Source organism: Rhinoderma darwinii, chromosome 4 (assembly GCF_050947455.1).
Source record: "Rhinoderma darwinii isolate aRhiDar2 chromosome 4, aRhiDar2.hap1, whole genome shotgun sequence".
Classification (NCBI taxonomy): Eukaryota; Metazoa; Chordata; class Amphibia; order Anura; family Rhinodermatidae; genus Rhinoderma; species Rhinoderma darwinii.
In genome coordinates, this window is record NC_134690.1 from 346,027,414 (window position 1) to 346,049,781 (window position 22,368).

Genomic DNA, 22,368 nt, shown 5'->3' on the forward strand with positions numbered 1-22,368 from the left:
GATACCGCTCCAGTCTCTTCACCAGGTACCTGCTGCTTATGTGATTTTGTGTAATCACACAGTAAAAGACCACCAGGAATCATTTTATATGACACATATTTATTTTTAAAAAAAATGTATAAAGAACAAACATTATTGTGCATTAAAGTGAACTGGGTTGTCCAATCTCTGAAAACAGACAGGCTGCTTAAGATTAGCATTTTCCAATATATGTCATAGCACCAACAAGGAGAGTGTAACTGTACTAAATTCTGAAGCACCAACATAAACAGTTTAATATGTACATCAGATGTTCCTAAAATTTTTGAGAACATTGTTATTGGAATTATGATATTTGTTGTATTGCACAATGGTAAATAAGATGATTGTTTTATTGCATGAGGGTACATGTTTTTCCTTCCTACCTCCGAGACATGTTACACATACAGCACTTCAAGGCACTGTACAAATACATTACGTTGCATTACAGTCTAGTTAAAAAAAAACAAACATGGTTGCGGTCCGTCTTTAATACATTATGCTATACAGTATCCATGATAGCAAAGGCACTGATACACCTGTTCAAATGTAGGGGGTTTTACTTTGCGGCACTGCTCACCTTGCTTAAAGGGGTTTTCCCACGAGGGACATTTATGACATATCCACAGGATATGTCATAAATGTAAGATAGATGCGGGACCCACACCTATCTCTAGAATGGAGCCCTCTAAACCCCATTCTAGCTTTTTTTTGCTCACCCTGACTCCCGGCCACTTCCTGATTACATGGTCGGGAGTTACGGAAACAGCGTAACTCGCTGAGCTACGCTGTTTCCGTAATACCCATAGTAGTGAATGGCAGTTACGGAAGCAGCGTGGCATGCAAGTTATGCTATATCCGTAATTGCCGTTCACTACTATGGGGCTTACGGAAACAGCGTAGCTCAGCGAGCTATGCTGTTTTCTCCTTCATGGTCAGAAATCAGCCGGAACCCGAAGAAGTAGAACGGGGTTTAAGGGACCCGCATCTTTCTGACATTTATGACATATCCTGTGGATATGTCATAAATGCCCCTTGTGGGAAAACCCCTTTAAGCAAAATCATAGTCTTCAGGAAATGACTGGTATTCTAATGGACAGCTAAATATCTCAGGAACAACTATTTATTGCCAACATACTTCCTCACTGGATATACAGTAAAACAGAGGTTGAAACATTTTAATTTTGGTGCTACTAGGCTAGTTTTTAAAATGTGTTCTTTATGGTCCTTTGGTTTTGTATGTGAATTTATTAGGAACGCTTTTAGGATTCCATAGCACCTTCATGCTGGAAATCATGATCTCAGAACAATGTTATCCCAAATGTTAGAGAACCAACTAAAAAACATTGAGAACTACTTATTTTAGAGGAAAACACCCCTAAGTAACCCTTAGGGTTATTCACACAGTGAGGTTGTGTTGCATTTGAACGGCATTAAAAAAACGCAGCCAAAAATGCATGTTTGTGTGATCAAAGTGCATGCAGTTTATGTATCTGTTTTGTGTTACTAACATACGGTTTTGTTGTCGACTTCAACGCGGTTTAATTAAGATCTCCTCCATATTCTATGACGGGTTTACACTTAATTTTCAGATTGCTTGTGGGCTGATCCATATTTTCTGCCCACGGTACCGCAGTACAATTACAAAGCTGCGGTTTCCACCCTGCTGCAGTATAGCCAATGAAAAGTATAGGAGGGAAAACACAGGAACCAATGCGCATTGCAGCTATCACCTTATTTGCAATTTACTAAAACACCATTAAGACAAAACAGTGTGCACACCCATACAGTGGCGTAGCTATAGGGGTTGCAGCGGTCGCATTTGTGACCGGGCCCCTAAGCCCTGGGGGCCCGCAGGGCCCCCGTTGCCACACAGCGCGCTAATACTAACTTTTTATGTGCAGTGATGCCGGCACTTCCTGGTTACAGGCAGGGCTCCTTTAGATGTCACCGTCACATGGTACACTCAGTGTACCATGTGACCGTGACATCACTTGAGGGGTCGTTGCAGCCACTGTGGAAGAGCTGCTGCGAAAGAGCATGGAAGACTGCAGGTGAGCTGCAGAGGTGCAGAGGGGGTCCGTATTGTATGTGTGTTGTATTGTACTGTCTGTGTTTGCGGTGGAGAGAGGAGATGGGGGCTTTAAATTACAGGCCCCCCCTCTCCTCTATCCACCGCAAACACAAACCGCACGATACAATACATTACAAACTGTGGGTCACGACCCCCTGGGGGGGCGTGTGAAGACCTCCGGGGGGGTCGCGAGCCACTCACCGAGGTCCTTGTTCCAACTGTGTTTGCGTCTTCAGGATGCAGATCTAGTTGAATTTAATGCTAGAGCAAGGAGCTAATGGCTCCTTCCTCCAGCATTCACTGTGCCGTAAGCCATTAGCGGCTCGACGCAGACCGGCGCGATTTAGTGACGTCATTGCGCCTGTCTGCTCTGAGTCACTCATAACATAGGGCAAAGGAGGAGAACGATTTCCTCCTCCACCCATCGTGGGAACGGGGATAGGTAAGTAACTTTATTATTTTTCTATTATGCACATATGGGGGCATTATACTGTATAAGGGGAAGGGCGCATATGGTGGCAGCTATGAGGGGCATTATATTATATTATGTATGGGGCTGCTATGGGGGAATTATACTGTGTTGGGCAGCTATGAGGGACATTATACCATAGGGGATCTGCTATGGGGGCATTATACTGTATGGGGGCTGATATGGTGGCAGCTATGGGGGCATTACACTGTGGGGAGACAGCTATGGGGGCTTTATACTGTGGGGGGCAGCTAAGGGGGCATTATACTGTATGGGGGCAGCTATGACGGGAATTATACAGTATGGTGCTGCTATGGGGGCATTATACTGTGTGGGGGCTGCTATGGGGCATTATACTGCATGGGGCATTATACTGTGTGGGGGAAGCTATGAGGAGCATTATACTGTGTGGAGGACAGCTATGAGGCATTATCTTGTGTGGGGCAGCTATGGGACATTATACTGTGTGGGGGCAGCTAAGGAGGGCTTTATACTGTGTGGGGGCAGCTATGAGGGGCATTATACTGTATGGGGCAACTATGGAGGCATTTTACTGTATGGGGCTGGTATGGGGGCATTTATGGGGGGCATTATACTGTATGGGGTCTGCTATGGGGGCATTGTACCATATAGGGTCTGCTATGCAGGCATTATACTGTGTGGGGCAGCTATAGGGGGAATTATACTATATGGGGGCATTATACTGTGTGGGGGTAGCTATTGGAGCATTATACTGTGGCGGCAGCTATGGGAGCATTATACTGTGTGGGGGGCAGCAACGGGGAGCATTGTACTGTATGGGGGCAGCCACGGGGAGAATTATACAGTATGGGGGCAGCTACAGGGAGCATTATACTGTGGGGCGGCTATGGGGGGCATTATACTGTGGGGGCTGTTGGGCAAGGCGGCTGGGCATAGGCGTGTCAGGGGTCTTGTGTTGTTGGGGAGGGGTAGGGGGGCCCAAGCTGAATTCTTGCACCAGGGCCCATGAGCCTTTAGCTACGCCCCTGCACCCATACATTTACATTACAGTACATTTGCAGATGGTTTCACAGTGAGAAAAATGCTACAAAAAAATGCACATCAACCGCACAGTGTGAATATAGCCTAAATATACCAAAAAGTTCAATAATAGATTATAATTAGCAGTCCATTTTAAATAATGAAGCAAATGAACTGGCCTTTATAACGTATGATGTACTCGTATTGTAAAAGGGGTTATCCAAGATTTCAATGTTAATGGCCTATCCTCAGATGAAAGGATAGACCCCCACCGATCTAATATTGCTAGGATAGGCCGTCAATTTTGAAATCCTGGATAACCCCTTTAAACCGTGTTTTGGGAAAGATTTAAAGTCAAGATATTTGCAACATTTATTTTTATTAGTAAAATTTTAACTGATTTCAAATCCAGTTTGAAATCTGAAAACATCTTTGTTATAATTAAATGTATGTGTTTGCTTATATATTAATACAAATTAACATTTGCAATAAAGCACACTTTGTTTGAAGCTTATAAATTACATAACTCTTCAGAATGCTGATTTACCAGCAGTCACCAGTGCATCCACATACAGATGAAGAAGGCATCAATTTGTCTCCAAACACTCTCGTATATCATGTGTTTCCTATTTACTCAATTCACAAAATTATATTATGATATCTCAATACTATAATAATGCAGGGTCATAAAAACACAAGTAGTAAAGGGGGTTGCCCACCTAGCATATCCCCCTTTCTTAAGTCAACTCCTCGAAGATAAGATCGCAAGTGCCTGGCTTTAAAAATGTTGTATAACTGAGCATCCATTCAGGTCAATGTAATACATGGTTGTAATGAGTGATCAAGAAGAAGAGCTATTCTTTTCAGTAGCTCTTCACTCTGGCTAATAGGGGGTGTCCCAAACAGGGGACCCACCCTTATATATTCATATAAAATAATGCCAAATTGATGCCTGTCACATCTGTATTGTATGTCGTAGAATTTTAATTGATTTACGCCAGTTTATGTCTACTGCAAATGCCATTATCTTTATATTACACTCTTAAACATAATGATAATTTACCATCTAGTATAGTTTGACTGGATTGTAAGAATTATGAAAGAAATTCACTCTTTTTGTAATGCTATAATTTTACAAATAAGGGGTAGTGGAGAGATACCTTTACTGTAACCGTGAATTAATTATGTCTACTATTATCGTCTTCCATCAATTAAAGGGGTTGTACCATCAAGACAACCCCTATCCATATGCCCTATTAAGAGACATAGTAGACATTAGGAACCTTCTTTATTAACCAGAGCAGAGAGACGCTAACAAGTAAAGGCTCTCACTCGGGGCAACTCGGGCCATCCATGTATTACTGAATGCCCACCATCTAATACTACATGGGAAATGTCTGGCTGGTCACGACTCTGAATATGTCTTGGTAAAGGCAGTCTAAATAGCCCAACAAATAAGGATTGATGTACCCAATAAACAAAAATGCAAATTCAAATTCACAGGTAATGAGAATGGGAAATGGGAAATTCGGCATCAACGTTTATCAAGCGTTAGTCAACTGTGGGTACTGTGAAATTCATCATAGGACTTAAATATGACTGTTAACTGAATAAACCACCCAAGTCGAGAGGAAGTACCAATGTCCACAAGTGCCGAGACATTAGGTATAAATTCCTGCAAGTGTTTAATAAAAGCAGGCTGTCCTATATCACATGTACTAGTAACATAAGCGTGATTGCAATGTGTATCTTTGAAGTGCACAGTGTTCTGCCAGTGGTTATTGATGGAGATCATTTCCATTTAGAACAACAGTGGAGGTTTGACTTACAAGTAAGCACGCACAGCAAGCTTAGGTCACCCTTGCAAGTTATTCGGTGGTTAATCCAAGGATACTTTGTTTTCAGGGGATTACTGAAAGAGGCCTGTATGGGCCACAATGGATCATGATAGAAATCCTACTTGACTTCTAAGACGATGTAGAAGCAGCACCACATTTAGTTTCACACAGTGTTTTTGTTTTCTCTTGAAGCTTGTCGATTTATTGTGTTTTTTGTCCTATAATGATTTCAAATGCTGTGCCATCCATCCTTTTATATACAAGTCCATCCAATGGCACCAAATTTAGTAGGAAATAATCTGTTATATTTTGGAATACTATTGTCAAAGTATTACCATTTTCCAGGAATGGGTACTCCACATTCATACCAACCAACATAGTTATGAGGTGTTCCATAGCCTATTTGTCCAAACATCACAGGCTCCTGGGTGTATTGGCGATAATAACCTAAAAAATATATGAAAAAATAATAATTCTGATAAACAGTGGGCAAGGAATTATGTGTTTTAAAAAAATATTTTAATTACAAGCATAAGTTTACATAATGAAATGAGTTGTTTTAGGGATGTCTTGCAAGGCACTACTATTATACTAGACATCTACTAGAACAGATGCAGCAGAGCTGAATTTGTAACTTAAGGCCAGGGTTATACTAAGACTTTTGGAAGCACTACTGATTGATTTTAACCATTGAGGGACAGCTGCGGGGCACAAGATTGCATGCAACTCAATGTATTTTATTGGACTGCAGCTGTAGCTCAATAGTTAAAATCAATCAGTAGCCCTACAGAAAGTCTAGGTGTAGCCCTGGCCTAATGATAGGCTAGGCGGAGTGTTCAGGTCTTCTAAACAATGCTAGATGTGACCTCTATTCCTTTCAGGTTCTACTTGATAACCTAAAACTCCTAACCATTCAGGAAAGGAACTTTCATTTCCAGAGAACACAGGTTAGAGGGAACAGTTAAACATTCCAAGCCCTACAGAGAGGTAGAGCTGTTTTTGGGGCTCATTACGCTTTCTATTTTGGAGCGCACAGCTTAAAGTCAACACTAGACAGAAATTCCTGCTGCCCCCATTCCATTTTCATGATTCTAGTACATTTATCACTAATGCCCCATGCACACGAGTCGACCATACTTTTTTTCCGTAACCATGGATCCGTAATTACGGGTGAAATTGCGGACTCATTCATTTCTATTGGCCACGGACACCTTTGTAAATATATATATATATATATATATATATATATATATATATATACACGAATGTGTGTCCGTGCCGTAGAAATGATCCGCAAAATATAGGACATGTTCTATTCTTGTCCGCAATTGCATCACGGACTCGCCGATAGAAGTGTATGAGCGGTTCTACAATTGTGGACGGCTACAGATGTGTATCCATAGCAGACGGATCCGTATTTGCAGACAGTAAAAACCCTTACGGTTTTGTGCATTAGGCCTTACTGGTTTGCTAAATTGTAGCACCTGTGAAGATCGCATCTCTGTGCCTTCTCCCTCCATTAGCCCTATACTATACAATTAACTTAATAAGTTACTGGCTAAAAAAAACTGCTCATCTAAAACATGTAGGGTACTATTCATCTCTGCTTGAGAGCATAATTGAATTATACGTCGGAAATATTTCAAGGATCCACACTGTGTTACAAGATTCAGCTCTGCTGTAAAGGATCTGCCAGACACAGCTTCTGTGTCGACGCCCGTGGTTAATCAGCCTGCATCTGTGCCTAGGTCTGATAGAGTGACTCCATCTGCCACCACTCAGGCTGGGAGGCTGAGGAGTGGGAGAGCCTATCGCGGCCTGGCCAGACGGTTCTAGCTCCCGCCCTCGGTCTATTTATGCCTTCAGTTGTTGCTTGTCCTTTGCCTGTGATTTTCCTGTTTTCCTGGCTCTGCTGCTCCTGCTATTATTATTGACCTTGCTTCATTTTGACCCTGGCTTTACTGACTACGCTCCTGCTCTGCATTTGGTACCTCGTACACTCCTGGTTTGACTCGGCTCGTTCACTACTCCTGTTGCTCACAGTGTTGCCGTGGGCAACTGCCCCATTTCCCTTAGCTTCTGTGTACCCTTGTCTGTTTGTCTGTCATGCACATATTGAGCGTAGGGACCGTCGCCCAGTTGTACGTCGTCGCCTAGGACGGGCCGTGCAAGTAGGCAGGGACTGAGTGGCGGGTAGATTAGGGCTCACCTGTCTGTCTCCCTACCCTGACATTACATCTGCTACATCTGTATGTCATTTGGTTTCAGAATAACAAACTTATCAGAGTATTGTCACTGAAGAATCTTACCTTTAATTGGAGGCATCACCTGGAATTCAGAAAATGGGTCTGTTTTTCCTTCCATGTAAGAGTCCACAAACTGACAGTGATCTTCTCCTCTTCCCCAGCTATCTCCTATAGTGTAAAATGTGTCTAAAACAAAATAATAAAGTTGTTTTCAAACCAATATTCTAAATAATAAAGTTCAATTAATAACACTTCAATTCATTCATTATATTGTCAAATTACCAATTGGCATTAATAAAGGATACAAAGTAGACAGATTTTACTCTTCGTTCTTCGTTCTAAACTTGTATAAATATGTAATTGATTTAACAGATTTTGTCTCATTAAATAATTCCTCAACATAAAAAGTCCAATTCACGCCTAGAAGGTATCAAAGAATTGTTACAGCATGCATCACCTTCTGACCAGATTTGTCAAAAAATTGTGAATTATATAAACTTTTGGGCATGGATCGCAACCCACAATGTAAATTGCAATATATTAGTAAACAAAAAGTTAGAGCAATAGCCAAAAGTTTGGTCATTATATATATTTTTGTCTTAGAGCTATTGTCATTTTTCTATTTTGCTGCAGCTGTGTAGAAACTAAAACAGGAAGTGCAGCCATATTGGTTGTTACCTTTAAATTAGCTTCTCGGAAACTGCCGGTATGCTATCATTCTGTCAGCACATTCAATTCATTTCAAGGTGACAGTTTTACTATCTATTACTGAGAAACTAATTCAGGAATGACAATTAATATGGCTGCACTTCCTGTAGTCACTTTTGCGGACATGCCTGTTCCCAGTAACATAGTAAGGTATAAAAAAAGACATGTTACTCTAGTTCAACCTATTGATCCAGAGGAAGGCAAAAAAATATAAGACAGAAGGCAATTTTCCTCATGGGCCATTATTAGAACTTGAGAAAAACTCTAAGGCCCCATGCACACAAACATGCTTTTGCGGCCGCAATTCCCCCGAAAATCCACTGGAGGATTGCGGCCCCATTCATTCCTATGTGGTCATGCACACGACCGTGGTTTTCACCGGGCATGCCTTATTACGGCCGTGTTCTGCGGTCCAGGCTCATTGAAAATAATGGCCACGGCCATGTGCATGGCCCTTGATTTGCGGGCGGCTCGTGGCTGACAGTCCGCTGCCGGCTACATGGCTACGGTCGTGTGCATGAGGCTTTAAGCTTTATGTTTTTCTTTTTGGGGTATGATATGAAAAACTATAGCCAAAAAATTATTGGAATAAAAAACATTAGACTTTTACAGTTAAGCTCTTACCTCTTAAATTTTCACTGAGGTAAATTTTATACCTCAGAGAATTACAAAGGATAACTCCTACAAATTTTCGGTACCATGTTCGTTTAACATACTGTTTTCCATGGCAACCAGAATAACCTGAATCATGTTTGAACACATAAGGGATCCAAATGGGTTCACCACCTTAAAACATAACGAAAATATGATCGAATTATAATATGAATATTATGATAGATACATGGCTGCAGACTAGGAGCATATTATAAAATGGTGCCCTGGGGCTCAATACATTACAACTATGTAAAGAAGCTAAAAAATAAATATAAAAAAAAGTATCAAAAAGATTAAAGTCTTAAATTAGAAGTTCTCAGCACTAAAATATTAGTGCAATGATAACAATCATGTTTAAAAAATAATTTTAAGAATATTATTTATTTTCGAGGATCTGACTTATTTCCACATTTGTTATTATCCGTTTATTATCTCTATGTAAAACAATATACATATTTTCATGCTATAAATATGTTCACAATTTGCAATTTTGTAACAGGGGCTCTAAGTTCTGGAACAGGGGTTTTCTGGAAATATTGCAATAAATATAGTGAGAAATGTGCGCCATTTCTTTTGCAATTACAAGTGTTAGGATATGTCCCAGGCAGAACAAGAAGTTATAACGATAATACCTGACAGGTAATGATAATATATTGCTTTCACATAGGCATAACCCAACAGTTCTGTGGACATTTTTAACAACTATTTGAATATAATGTTTCAGTCCACTGCGACGGCATTAAATTGAAAGAAAATATGTATGAGATTAAAAACTGATTTACCTGGCGGCCTGACAATAAGCAATGGATTGTCTGTGGGGAAGAAAGTATAAAATATTAGATATTAGTAAGCTCTCAGGAAAAAATAAGTCGAACAGATAAAACTTAAGTTGGTACCTTATTTATGGATATATTTTAAAAAAAGGGTCGGGAAGCTCATGAAAATTTTTTACTCACCAATTAATGTTTAATAAAAATGTTTACTTTGCCTTCAATTCCTCTAAAACCCATGGCCGTGTGTACATCCCAGTCACGGGATTATGTGTCACATAACCATAGGGCATAACATCACAGTAGACTATGGTTTTATAGTTTACATATAGTCATTTTTTGCGTTTTTTCAGACAACCCTTTTAAACCTGTAGATAAACACCATTGGCCTTGCACAATTTATTCATCATAACAGGTTTTAATAAAAAAAATATAAATTTAACTGTAGAGAAGAAGATAAAGCAAGGAAAAACTATAGTATGGAAAATATAGTTCTTGACATAACAGTACATTCCATACAAAGCAATAATTGTGGTTATTTCGGTGACTGTGAACACCCTTTAAAGGAATATTAGACCACCTAACAATATCTGAAGGGGGGCCCACTATTAAAATTAAGATGAGATCTCTTGGGTTAAAGAATTTTATTATGTAGGCACAGACATAAAAATAATCAAGAACTAAATCAATGAAGTCAACAAAAACCTACTGCTTTTTACAGAATGTATTCTATTAGATGTTTCCTCTACAATAGCTAAAACCATTATGTCTTATCCACATGGCAAAGCAACAGGGGCTCTGTGTGCCACCATATGATGCTCGGTCAGGTGCCGTATATCGGTTATATTGCATTGGTTCTAGGGTGGAAAACCTCCATATAACATTATGTGATGGAGTATGCCATGATTTGTTTCTTTTGCATTTGTACAGAATTCAACAAAAAAAAAAAAACTTCTGCATACCTGTGTTGGATGTATAAAGACGTAAATTAAGGCCCTATGTTCCATCATGGGTGCGCTGTTACAGCTTTGTACAACACAGAGCTATAATACGGAGCGTGCATAGGGTCTTCGTTACATACTTTCACATACACACTACATAAGTTGGTGTACACCAAGGGTATATAATATATAGTTAACTACATACAGATTAATTCTTTGGTCTTTCAAAGTTAAACCAAGATTTATTTCTTTATTCTAAGGCAATACCTACTAGAATTAAAACTGCCAGATGTTTATATCCAGATATCTATATTCATCTTGTACTTTCAAAAAACGTAGTAATAACAATTAACCAACAATAACAATTAATGTAGACCCATTAAACAAGAAATAACCCTAGCCTTACCTGATATAACAAAATCATATACAGTAAAATCTCTCTAAAAGACCACCTCTTTGAAAAACCCACCCCCGATTTAGATGAATTTTATGTAACAGATTTGTTATTTTTTCCCATCTAGAAGACCATTTTTTTAAATTCCATTTTGGGTGGTCGTTTTAAAGAGGGTTCACTTATAAATATTTTGTTTAGGTAAAATAATTTATGTTCATTCTGGAAGGAACGTAAATTTAAAAAAAACAAAGGACCACTGGGGTCTGCATATATGATATAAAGTATCAGTAGGATTTGCACATTTTTGGACGTCCATAAACAAGTAAAATTATAGAGGTCTTAGTTTAAGAAATTTTTCTTTAAATCCCTAATTTGGTTTGTAAAAACATTACATTAAATAATTGAAACTAACATAAATTAAATAGAAAATTAACACGAATTATATAGAAAATCTGTTATAAGATACTATTAAAATCCACCTAACTAGCATGTATAATGCCAAATGAATGTGGCCATGCCGCTACATCATTATTTCTTGAATTTTTCTTGAATTTCTTATATTTCTCTTGAATTACAATAAACCAATCTTTTTTGCTATTTACTAGGCTTGGTATATTATATATTTGCATGTACCTGATTCTGTAACAAATGACACATAGGGGCTCATGGGTCCCAAGCCATGAGGATTTCTTGCCTGAATTTGGAAGTAATATCTTGAAATAAAGAAAAACATTATTTAGTAGGTTTTTTAAACTTTTGTGATGGTTATTCTGAAAAAGTCATTGATTTAAATAAAATACATTATGCTTGTGATATAATACATAATAAATTAGAAGAAGTATTCTAAAATACAATATGATATTAATATAAATATGTTTTAGATTTATCTAACAGATGCATAGAAATATGCAAACCCTACAACTTGGTGAAAGACATTTTCAACGGCTTTATGTAAGTTAGAATAAACACATCTCTAATACTCGACTGTATCTGTGCTAGAAACCAACATTTCTCGATGCATAGTTGACCACATTGGCATAAAGTAATGATTAGCATGCTTCAACCCACTATCCTAAATAAGGAGTGAACCTCTTGTTTCGGGGATTTGTGATGGAAGTGATGGTATGCAAATACCTTCTGTGCTGTGCTGTCACATACACCCACTTTAACTTTACTGAAGTGTCTTGAGAGTGAATAGACATTGCCTCCAGGCAGGATGCGATGTCAATTCACACTCCCGAAACTTTGGTAAAGTTTCTGCGGGACTTACTCATACAGCACAGCGTGATCTTGCGATCACGTTATGCAGCAAAAGAAGCTGGGCTGGAATGAAGAGAAGTGTGTGACGCTGATTGGTCAGCGTCAAACACTTCTCTTTACAACACCCACTTGGTCAAAAGTTAAAAAACACCCAGTTGGGCATTAAGAAACCAATTAGCATAAATCTAAAGTTGTTCATAACTTGCTAAAAAATGATAGTTTTTCAAAATAAAAACCACTGTTGTTATCTACATTACAGCGCGATCAGATTATGTAGGAGATAGGGCACTTATAATCTGGTGACAGAGCCTCTTTAACCTGACTTGTTATCCTGCAATGCTTCAATGAAATTATAGAGGACCTGTCACCTCTCTTGATATGTCTGTTTTACTAAATAATTTTATTCCCCATGAAATAACAATTCTAGAGCATCTTTTCTTAGAACTCTACCGTTCCTCTGTGATTCCTCCTAGAAATGTATGAATAAATTAACAATTGGGTGTTGCCAATTAAGGGGGCATTCCTACACAAACTGACACTGTCCAATCAGTGCAGACAGAGTGAGACTGTGTAAGAGCACCCCCCTTGACAAGGAGAATGGTTATGCACTGTTGTCAATTTGTTCATTATTTTCTAGGAGGAATAACAGAGGAACAGTATAATGTAGAGTTCTATGAAAAGATGTTCTAATATTCTTATTTCATGGAGAATACATTTCTTTAACTCCAAAAACAGACATGTCAGGAGAGGTTACAGGTCTTAATCAAAGAGTGTAACATTTTTTTTTCCTACCAGCAGGAACTTGATGGTGCGGAAGAATGGCTGGTGGACATACAGTTTATGCAGCAAATTAAACTTTTACTCAGGCAATTCATGGTTTCAAATATATACACAGTTCAACAAGCTTACGGTTACAGTCTCTCACACAGAGGGCCCAAACCTGAAAGTTGCAGAGTTAAATTCAATGTACGTGGCGGTTGATGATTGGTGATGGTTATTTGCTTAGGCACAATACGCTTGTTGGTTCCACAATGGACACAAATTTAGTTATAGTCCCTTGCAAAAAAAAATATTTACAGTGGTTGGTTATGGTGATTTACCATTTAAATGTTCTCACACAGTCTTTGGTAGTGGCTCGTCAGTGCGATGCACACAGATGGCCTAAGTAGAGAAAGAATGTTTCTCTCGAAATGTACTGTAACTCCTTGAGTCTCTGTCACTCTTACTTGTGGTGGCCCTCTGCAGCCAATCAGACGTAGCTTACTCCTAGTGACGACTGCTCAGGATCGCAGCATTCAGCCTCCCTCATTCTGTCTCTCAGGTCACATGGCGCTCTTTACACTACCGTGGCATTAGACACGCACACTCTTCCACGACACAATATCTATAGCCTATTCTTGGCTTGCTCCTCTCTGCTGTGTCACCAGTTGCAACCTGGTCACTGACAGGTACCTCCTTATCTCACCACAGTCATACGCTTAATGGAGTTTGGAGCATCACACTAACTTAAGAACCCGCACATTCTGGTTATGTGACCACAGGTCCTATCCACATAACACACAATATTATAATAGAGTTCAACTTCAAGGGACCTGTCACCTTAGTAATGGGGTCTGGGGCAGCCCATCCTGGTTATGTGACCACAGGTCCTATCTACATAACAAAAAACGGAACCATATTAAATGCTATTGTAATTTGACCACTAGGTGGCAGCAACAAACTAAAATTACATAAAACTATTGCTGAAACCGACATTTACATATACATGATTAGTCTTAAACCTACTAAGTCATTAAATAAAAGTACATTCCCATTTACATTTGGTAACCCGGAAGCTCCTAGTGTATCATAAGTAAAAAATAAAAACTTTATAGTGCCTCATGTACAGTACTTTTGTGAACCCTTTTACTTTCAAAGCTCAGCCATGTGTGCTGAAAACCTCTTCTTTCTCCTAATTTACTAATAGGAAGTTGTTATCATTGTCTGCCATACAATGGAGCTGCAGCCCAGTCACTGTTTCTACAAGCTCACATTTCACTTGCCGCTCCTCACCCTTCTCTTTGACCCTGTTAGTATATTTCTACACACTTTTCAAATTAGTGTTGAGGCTGCTGTAATCACAAAATAAAGGGGAAAATACTGTAACATGAAGCAAAAAACAGTACTTTGGGCCTCTTCTGATTCCTTGAGAGCAGAAATGAACAAGGGGTGCAAACCTTGGACTTGGCTCTGACCTCTACAATGTAAACCACTTTTTATTGTCCAATTTATATCTTTATTACCTTGGTTTGGGGTTCCAAAGCTGCCCACCAGTCATTAGGCAAGTGAGGTGTTTGTAAATAAACAGTTAAATAATAAGGGCGAAGTACCATGAATATTAAATAGCCGATTATCTTATTATTGACTTGACTTTGATCTCTTAGTCCGGGATGAAGAGATGCCTATTTGCCCATTTTTGAGAAGTTGCAGAGACCAACCCTAAGGCTGGGTTCACACTCCGTATTTACGGATGTAATTCGGGCGTTTTAGCCTCGAATTACGTCCGAAAATGCGGCTCCAAAGCGTCGGCAAACATCTGCCCATTCATTTGAATGGGTCTTACGATGTTCTGTGCCGACGGTCATTTTTTTTACGTGCCGCTGTCAAAAGACGGCGCATAAAAAAGACGCCCGCATCAAAGAAGTGCCTGTCACTTCTTGAGACGTAATTGGAGCCGTTTTCCATTGACTCCATGGAAAAACAGCTCTAATTACGTCCGTAATGGACGCAGCGAAAAACGCCTGCACGTGCCATTACGTCTGAAATTCCGGAGCTGTTTTCTCCTGAAAACAGCTCCGTAATTTCAGCCGTAACGGAGGCTGCCGTGTGAACATACCCTAAAAGTGACACTTTTGCGGGAGATTTATTGAGACTTGCTTTTCATATGTCAGTCCTAATAGAAAGATCGCTGGCGTAAGATGCGTCTAATTTTAATCTAATTTAGTCGCCCGCCTCTTATTAAATTAGGCGCATCTCTGGCTGTCTGTGCCCCTAAGGGGAATCAAGCCACGAGCTACTAATTTCAAGAGTTTATTGTCCTTACTCAGAATATTAACCCTTTTGTAGATATTTATGCATAGAGCCAGCATTTTTTTAATTCTATAAAAATGCAATAACATTTTTATCCTGCTTAAATTGTTATACTTTATAGTGTTTTAACAAAAGTTTAGTGAGATTTAAAAGGTCATATGTAAAATGGTAAAATAATCAAGATCCTCAGAAACGTGTTGAAATCTATTCATATGACTAACAAATTATTTTGCTACAATGCTCCGAGACATATGGGTTTTTGATTAGAGCTTAAGCCAAACCTACTAAACTGTTACTAGTTCTTCACATTATCAATCACCTGACTCAAAGATTGCTCAAAATGGGCGACTCCAGTTTAGCTAAAAAGTTTACATCCCCAGGGCAGGTTCAGACGTGGCAAATTTAATACAGAACTCTGCAGCTGACTATTCTTTCCTTGACTTCCATAGCTTTTAAGTTTACATAGTGCAGACATTGTGGGAAAATCAGTGCAGAAAATGGCTTGCGGTGCGAAATTTACATTCCACTGCATGCTTAGTCTGTCGTGGAGCAGCAGTGGATTTTTAACGTAGATTTCAACCTTTGCAATGCAGAGGCTGAAACCTGTGGCAAATCCAGTGCTAAATACGCATCAAAATCTGTATGTTTCATATGCAGATTTTGACGCACTTCTGAAATTCAGGGCAAGATCCGCAACGGAAATTGGACGCCACTTCTAAACAGTCTAAAACGAAAGGCCTTTTTACATGGGAAAATGATCGGGCACGTTTATGCGGCCAATAAAATGATCGCTAGTCGGCAGTACATCTCCCTGTATAAAAAGGGAGATGTGCTGCCGACATGGTTTAATTGTATGGGGATCGTAGTAAGGATATCTCATCCTTATATATAATTTATCATTGCTCATTGTAAAAGGAGCAAACGAGCGCCGATTGGCACTCGTTTTTAAGGCCTATATTGGGCCGCGTTAAAGGACCCTAATACTCTACAAATCATTTAAAGGGGTTTTCCGATACCTAGATAGATAGATAGATAGATAGATAGATAGATAGATAGATAGATAGATAGATAGATAGATAGATAGATAGATAGATATTATTTTTTACCTCTTTTTTACCTTTATTAATAATAAAGCTCCCTGAATAACGTTTATTATTTTTTTTAATTTTCTTTCAGAATTCTGCTTATTTGTTTAGATTCAGAGTTTTATTTACCTGTGTTTTTCTTCTGTCGCTCTTTCATTTACAGTGCATGCGTGATTCAAATACAAATACAGATTAATTTTTTTTAAACACGCATGCGCCAGTTTACAAAGTCTCTGTTCAGAACCGGTCACTACAGGAACGTCACTGATGATGCGCCGTTCGTGAAGAAGACAGGAAGAGGAGCTCATCCGGAAAGTAAAGAACATAGAAGACCGGTCGGTACGTTAGCAGAAGAGAAACGTTCAGATGGTTGCGGACTCACGTGACACTACTCGCTATTAGAAGACATCAACATCTTTGCATCCGTAAGTATAATACAATGTTAGTTTAATACATTTTGAAATGTGTTTTACAAAGATGGAAAACCCCTTTAAAGAAAGTATATTGGTGAAATAAGGAAAAGCACTGAGTAAAGTGAACATTCTACTTCACCCTCATTAAGACAATGCTTAGAAGTATACTATAATGCAAAGAAGTATACAGCTAATAAACCACTGCAAGTGAGAAATACATTTATTTTAGTTTTCTCTAATGTAAGTTGAAACAGATGATTTTTCTAAACTTGCAGCTGGTGGAAACCAGGAACAAAGTGCTTAATATAACAATCAAAATATTTGGACACGTATCCTTGCATTTAAGAAATAACTCCATCATATGAATCTGACTCTCTTGCTAAATTTCTGACTTAGTGCAATGCACACAGCTGCAACCCATCTTGGTTTTCCTGCTTCTGTCCATAGAGTCACAGTGAATCCAGTAGAAGTATATGGGATGACCCATCTTTCACCCCAAAGAGCTGAAAGATCTAACATAAATGTTGGCTTACGCTTTGACACAAGTGTAGAGATGTTAGACTTGGCCCACTTTCCATTGTAACCCCTATATACACAGATAATTTACTAGCGTAATCATTAGTCAGTGTGCTATGTGCTATACTGAATCTGTATACCTCTTTTTTTTTTTCTCTAAACGTTAATATCTACAGTTTCTCCAAGCCAGAATTATGAGTTCTCTCACTGTAAAGAAATGACTTATCCCATTGCAACCTGAGACACATGTTCCTTATAGAGCCAGTGAAAGCTGTCTGCATTCTTTTCCTATTAGCAAAGTACACAACGTGGCAGGGGCCAGCTAGAAGAATAGTTTTACTTTGGTATCAGGTTCATCTTAACGTACAGAGGTCATACAAACATAAAAAGCTATTTTGTTCTGTTTATGTGTTTAGAATTGTCTACTAAATTCTGATTAGCTTTCTATGATAAAGAAGCATGTAAGAAACGTATAGATTTCCTGCATAAGGGTTCTGCATATTTATTTTTAAAACTCTGATATTGATCCTGTGGTAAAGCTGGTTGCATTTTCTTAAAGGGGATCTCCACTTTGGATTAAATCCTACTTGTTAGAAGTGTTCCATCGACAATACGCGGATAACAGATTCTCCCCTGCTGGAACCCCCAGCGATCAGCTGTAATTTGTTGAGTACCTAGCAGTGGTCAATTTCTCTGCAGCTCCACCAGAGGGGAATTTAAGCATTACGCAGCACCCATTCATATCAATGGCCTGTCTGTGTAATGAAGGACAGGACAGGTCCTCCAGTGCAAGAGATGCTCGTTGCAGCCACTCTCTACTCTGGCCAATAGATGAGGATCCAGAACAGAGAACCCACCTCTATTAACTCAAATTCAATAATAGGATATGTAAAATGGAATTGTTGTAAGGAGTAATTATAAAACGTAGCCTTTAATGAGCTGATAAAACGTGAAATAACACACGCAGTTAGATAAATATATTGACATACAACATATAAGTATCTCTTTTGAATATTAGGATCTGATTCCCTATGATTCACTGCCAGATATAAGATTGATTTAACCGCGACTCTGTCTGTCTCCCTGATGAGCCACGTAGGTGCAGGAGTGACAATGTTGAGGAATAAATAGAAAAATTTATTAGAGAGAGGTTCCGGCGGTAATAGAGTCATTCTTTTCAGAACGGGTGCCCAACAGCATTACCCAATTCAGAGAGAGTTCAGCCTAGTCATAGAGGATAGAATTCAATTTGAGGGATTGTGAAGCATCACTGTGCGTTCGTCTGTGAACATACACTGAACATATATTGACCCAAAAAACAGCAGTGAATCATAGGGAATCAGATCCTAATATTCAAAAAGAGATACTTATATGTTGTATGTCAATATATTTATGTAAATGTGTGTTATTCAATGTTTTATCAACATGTTTACAACAATTAAATTTGAGAAATTGGGAGGAATAACAGGATTTTTGAATCCGGGAATTTCATTGATATAAAAAATGGGTTTTATAGAGCCCTTTAAAGTCTTTGATTTATGCATCACAACATAATCAACAATTATCTTATGACAAATAGCACATAAGTTCTACACTCTTATTGCATTACATCGCATCAGTTAAAAGTTCATGGTTTCTACTTCCACATCAGCTAGTTATGCTAGAACATTATAGTTTAATGCTCATATTACCCTCCTCTGGTCCAATTCCCCTATTCTATCTTATTTCATAATATAACTAATCAATACCTTTAATTTACTATGATATTATAAAACTGCATAATAACAGTAACCACATATAATGTTGTGGTAGAGATTTGTTACTGCATTTTTTGTGATAATTTCTGAATGAAAAACTGTTGAAAGCCATAGAAAAGTAAGAGAATATAAAGAATGGATCTTTTTGCACATTGAAACATGAGGGATCCTATATATTTGGAAGCTGCTATGGACAATAATGGGTCGAGGGCTGTGATGGTTAGATACAGATAAAAGGGACTGTAACATTTAGATAACCTCTTTTTATTAGAAGCAGCTCCTGTAATCAGCTGTTATTTCTGGGGTAAGCGGCCATGGAAGCGCATCTCCCCGGTAGCAATACTGACATCAATAGGCCCTTTATTTACTGTTTGATTGCACTAGGCCCTCCAGAGTGAATGCTGCTATTGGACAACCCCTTTATGTTCGAATGGGCCCACCTGCATGCGTAGCCTACACTGCTTCCATAACTGCCATTCACTGCTATGGGAGTTACGGAAAAAGCGTAGCTCAGCGAGTTATGCTGTTTCCGTAACTCCCGACCATGCAATCAGGAAGTGGCCCGGGTATCAGCGTGAGCACAAAAAGCTAGAGTGGGGTTTAGGGAGCCCCGTTCTAGAGATAGGTGCGGGTCCCAGAGGTGGGACCCGCATCTATTTGACATTTATGACATATCCTGTGGATATGTCATAAATGTCCTTCATGGGAAAAACCCCTTTAATGGTTTTGCTTCATCTTATATGAACTGAGTTTCCTATGATATTGTTCTACTATTAGATTTTTATTCTTGCCTGTAGGTGAAACTGATATATTGTCATCTCTAACATATGAATATTTGATTACATGGGTAAAACATTTCTGGATTACTTTAATGCATAAAAACTGAGGAAAAAAGCAAGGTAAGCATAGAAAATGTGATATATGATGACATGTCTTAAATATCCAATAATCCTACTAAATCCTCTTCACATATATTTTACCAATCCATTTGACAAGCGGTTTCATTTTTGGCTGCTGCAACTTTATATGTAATCTCTATGACATCAAGTAGAGTTCCCAATTATTCTGTATACAGACAGATTTCTCACAGAATTATCCCAGCCACACAGAACTACTAGTCAAACAGATGGTGAGTTCTAAATCTTTCATACTCTACAGATTTACGGCAATTTGTGAAGTTTACAAGTATTCAGGGTAGAGCGTGATTATTACTATTATTATTATTATTATTATTATGTTCAACATAAACGTCATTTGAATTAATAAAAATAATGTATCTATAATACAATTAGGAAATGGTAGATTAGTACTTTTAAATTGATTATTTTTCCCATCATCTTTTATCACTTATTTTAGGCCTCATACACAGATGTATTAAATACCTTTATATGCCTCTGATTTTATACGGAGACATACAGAAGTTTTTTTCTATCAAATTCCACACAAATCTAGGAGAAAATATGTACATACAGCACCCAACTAAGCCCGTATGGCAGCACACAGAGGCTGTGCGGCTCCATACCAAGGAGCCGCACAAGCTCTGTAGACACGGCTCTGCCATGTGCATAGAACAGCCATTAGATCACTATTAGCAGTGATCTCCATACAGGGAATGATGAGAAAACAAAGATCAAGTCCTTCCAACAAACCTCCACACATGTGCCAGTCATTGCAACGTGAAATAGCTTAAAGAGGCTCTGTCACCAGATTTTGCAACCCCTATCTGCTATTGCAGCAGATAGGCGCTGCAATGTAGATTACAGTAACGTTTTTATTTTTAAAAAACGAGCATTTTTGGCCAAGTTATGACCATTTTTGTAGTTATGCAAATGAGGCTTGCAAAAGTCCAAGTGGGTGTGTTTAAAAGTAAAAGTCCAAGTGGGCGTGTATTATGTGCGTACATCGGGGCGTTTTTAATACTTTCACTAGCTGGGCGCTCTGAAGAGAAGTAACATCCTCTTCTCTTCAGAACGCCCAGCTTCTGACAGTGCAGATCTGTGACGTCACTCACAGGTCCTGCATCGTGACGGCCACATCGGCACCAGAGGCTACAGTTGATTCTGCAGCAGCATCAGCGTTTGCAGGTAAGTCGATCTTATGTGGATTAATTTAATCACCGCAGCTAAAGCAATGATTCTTCTATTGTAGAAAATCAAATTCGCCACCTATTTCACATTGGATACAAAAAGTATCTCAGATATATAGATTAGAAGAAATTTTTTATCTGGAACAGAGGAACCCTTACAAATAACATAACATCTGGGGCCCATGACTTTAGTTCTTGAAAGACCCAGACACCATTTATAATTTATTATAATAATAGAAGTAATATTGAGGTAAATAGGTAGCATTTGAATCGACCCAGATGTTATTAATGGTTCTGGATTTGGAAATACATATAGTACCTAATGACTCAAAATTTGGAATAATGAAGAAAATATGTATATCTCATTCCCTGGGATATCTAATATGGAAAGTATCCTTTTATATTTAACTACATCTTTGATAATGGACTGATCGGATGATTAGTGGTGTAGAACTCTATTTTGTGTTAAGTAAAAGGATTTTGGACTATATGACAATGACATAGCAACATGTTCCTGTGTTACTTACTGTATGACATTTACTGTCTGGTTGGCACAAAATGTACCCCTTCTGTAAGTTCTGGGGATAACTGAGTACTGTGAGACACTGTTAGTCCCTGGAAAAGGGATTGCTATAGGTGAAGTCTAGTTCTGCCGTTTTGTAGCCAGCCTGCATTGTTACAGGTCCGTCTCATTCCAGTTTTTTTCTTTCCCTTTTTATTTCCTATCCTCTAATACTCCCTACTAATTTTTATCCTATCTCTGCTGAAGAACTGGGGGAATTCTAAACTATAGCTGTATTTTATTATTTTTAGTACTAGTTGGGAAATCAAATTTGAATAGTAGAGAATAAAATTATATTGCATACTGAAATCATCAGTATTTAGTATTAAATATCTCTCCACAATTATCAGACACTATGAGCTATTACAAACTTTAGATATGCATAAAAGAAAACATAGATTATAATCTCTGGTTTACAACACATTATTTACTATCTCGTTATGACACTCAGCAAATTAGCATAAAATGGCTTGAGGAAGTATTATTTAATAAATTGCATAGGTTAA

The 22,368-nt window shown here is 38.5% G+C and overlaps 1 protein-coding gene across 1 annotated transcript in view; it reads right to left on the reverse strand.

Annotated features, from left to right (window-relative positions):
• Positions 1-5,224: 5,224 nt before the first annotated feature.
• The window catches only part of FNDC1 (fibronectin type III domain containing 1), a 160,683-nt gene continuing 143,539 nt past the window's right edge, over positions 5,225-22,368 (reverse strand). The window contains exons 17-21 of the mRNA XM_075863750.1: positions 11,748-11,827; positions 9,792-9,821; positions 8,980-9,141; positions 7,711-7,833; positions 5,225-5,848 (exon numbers count right to left, since the gene is read on the reverse strand). Coding sequence (XP_075719865.1) covers positions 5,733-5,848; positions 7,711-7,833; positions 8,980-9,141; positions 9,792-9,821; positions 11,748-11,827 — 511 coding nt within the window. The 3' untranslated portion in view covers positions 5,225-5,732. The remainder of the gene's footprint in view (positions 5,849-7,710; positions 7,834-8,979; positions 9,142-9,791; positions 9,822-11,747; positions 11,828-22,368) is intronic.